The sequence below is a fragment of a genome (assembly GCF_019968985.1).
Source record: "MAG: Porospora cf. gigantea B chromosome Unknown PgB_NODE_258_length_25431_cov_344.817_24001-25431, whole genome shotgun sequence".
In the NCBI taxonomy this organism is placed as follows: domain Eukaryota; phylum Apicomplexa; class Conoidasida; order Eugregarinorida; family Porosporidae; genus Porospora; species Porospora cf. gigantea B.
Window position 1 is genome coordinate 1 of NW_027178856.1, and position 1,431 is coordinate 1,431.

Below are 1,431 nucleotides of genomic sequence, written 5' to 3' on the forward strand. Positions count from 1 at the left end.
GAACCCAGTGAGCGCCTGGCTGCGGTTTCACTCAGTACCTGATGAAGGTGGACGTCGTAGACCACATCACTCCTTTGCGAGGCCAACGCCTAGAAAAGGTAAAAAACAAAAACGAGCTCACCGAGACCATAGATTTGGAAGCTCTTCTGCGAGACTTCGGATTGCAACGTGATACGGCACCTATCGGGTCAAAGGCGACGAGTTCGACGCTGTCTGAAAGCTCATTCGAGGACGACAGGTGGGTTTATTCGTTGGCGCATAGCACCTTCAAAAAATGGAATCTGAACAGTATTGAGATCGCAAAACGGCCAACAATAGTAAAAGGCGATTGTTGGGATCGTATTCTTCCCGATCTCTGTTCGCTGTGATATTTTCTACTTAAATTGACCTGTTTCTCTTTTAGCCTCCAAAGTTTGTGGTTTTGACGATTTTCCAGAGGTGTTTACTTGCACGAGCAAGAAGCACTGAAACCTGAGGTTGAAGGGGCCATGTTTATCAAGGGCAACTGCTTCGTAGGCCAGCGAGTCCAGCTTGTTGACAACCACAGATTGGCGGCGAAGTACCCTTTGAAGAACATTATGTGGCACCGAGGAACCGAGGAGGGTCACGAAATCGTCTTCTCTCCAGTCCCCTTCGCTGAGGGAAGCAGGGTCGTGACTATTCCAGAATCTGCACTGGGGTCTTACATCAAAGCAGAGGGCCATCGAGTTCTACCAACGGAGGAGAGAGATGTGCACGACGATATGTTCTTCGACCCCCACTTGCACGAACAGGACGACCTCACAGATGCCACTGTCAAGCGCTCCTTCTCTGTGACGTCGGGACCCGTTATGATAGCGCCTGAGTGGGCGCTGCGCACCCTGCCATTGCTAGTTGACCCGCCATTCGTCGTGGAGTTCCTGAACTTTGACCAATCCGGCAAGCTGCACCTTAGCTACGAGGGGTTTTGGGTGGAAGACCGCGCTCAAGAGCAAAAGAAAAGTGCCATGAACTGGATGAAGTCTATGAGTGCCGAAGATCAGGAGACACCCGATGTGAAGTCCTGGGTCGACTTCCGATGTGAAGTCCGCTTCTCACACCGCGGGGTCGCGACATTGCACTTTGTGGGGGAGGAGACCGCCTATATGTTTATCGTAAAGGCTGCCGTTTTCTGGCAAGCAGCCATCTTCTGCTGGCTAATGTGCGACTCCCAGGGTCGTAATGACAAAGCAAAATGGCAACGGTGGCATGAGCGGTCTGACGTCGACGCCATCATGAAAGCGACAGTAAAGTACCTCCCTACCATGAAGTGATGTTGTTAATCTGCTCACAAAAGAAAGAAGTCACGAAGATACGACAATCAATCAAACAAAGATCGCAAAACGGCCAACAGATTTCATTTTTTGAAGGTGCTACGCGCCAACGAATAAACCTATAAAGACTGATCTGTTT

The 1,431-nt window shown here is 50.2% G+C and overlaps 2 protein-coding genes across 2 annotated transcripts; both read left to right on the forward strand.

Moving 5' to 3' along the window:
• Nucleotides 1–41: 41 nt before the first annotated feature.
• Nucleotides 42–368, forward strand: KVP17_003593 (uncharacterized protein; the record flags this gene model as incomplete). The annotated part of the gene is made up of 1 exon (XM_068521083.1): nt 42–368. One exon carries the CDS (start codon nt 42–44, stop codon nt 366–368), a length of 327 nt encoding a protein of 108 aa, XP_068376269.1.
• Nucleotides 369–488: 120 nt separating this feature from the next.
• On the forward strand, nt 489–1,292 carry KVP17_003592 (uncharacterized protein; the record flags this gene model as incomplete). The annotated part of the gene is made up of 1 exon (XM_068521081.1): nt 489–1,292. The coding sequence occupies one exon, from the start codon at nt 489–491 to the stop codon at nt 1,290–1,292; it is 804 nt and encodes a 267-aa protein (XP_068376268.1).
• Between the last annotated feature and the right edge of the window lie 139 nt (nt 1,293–1,431).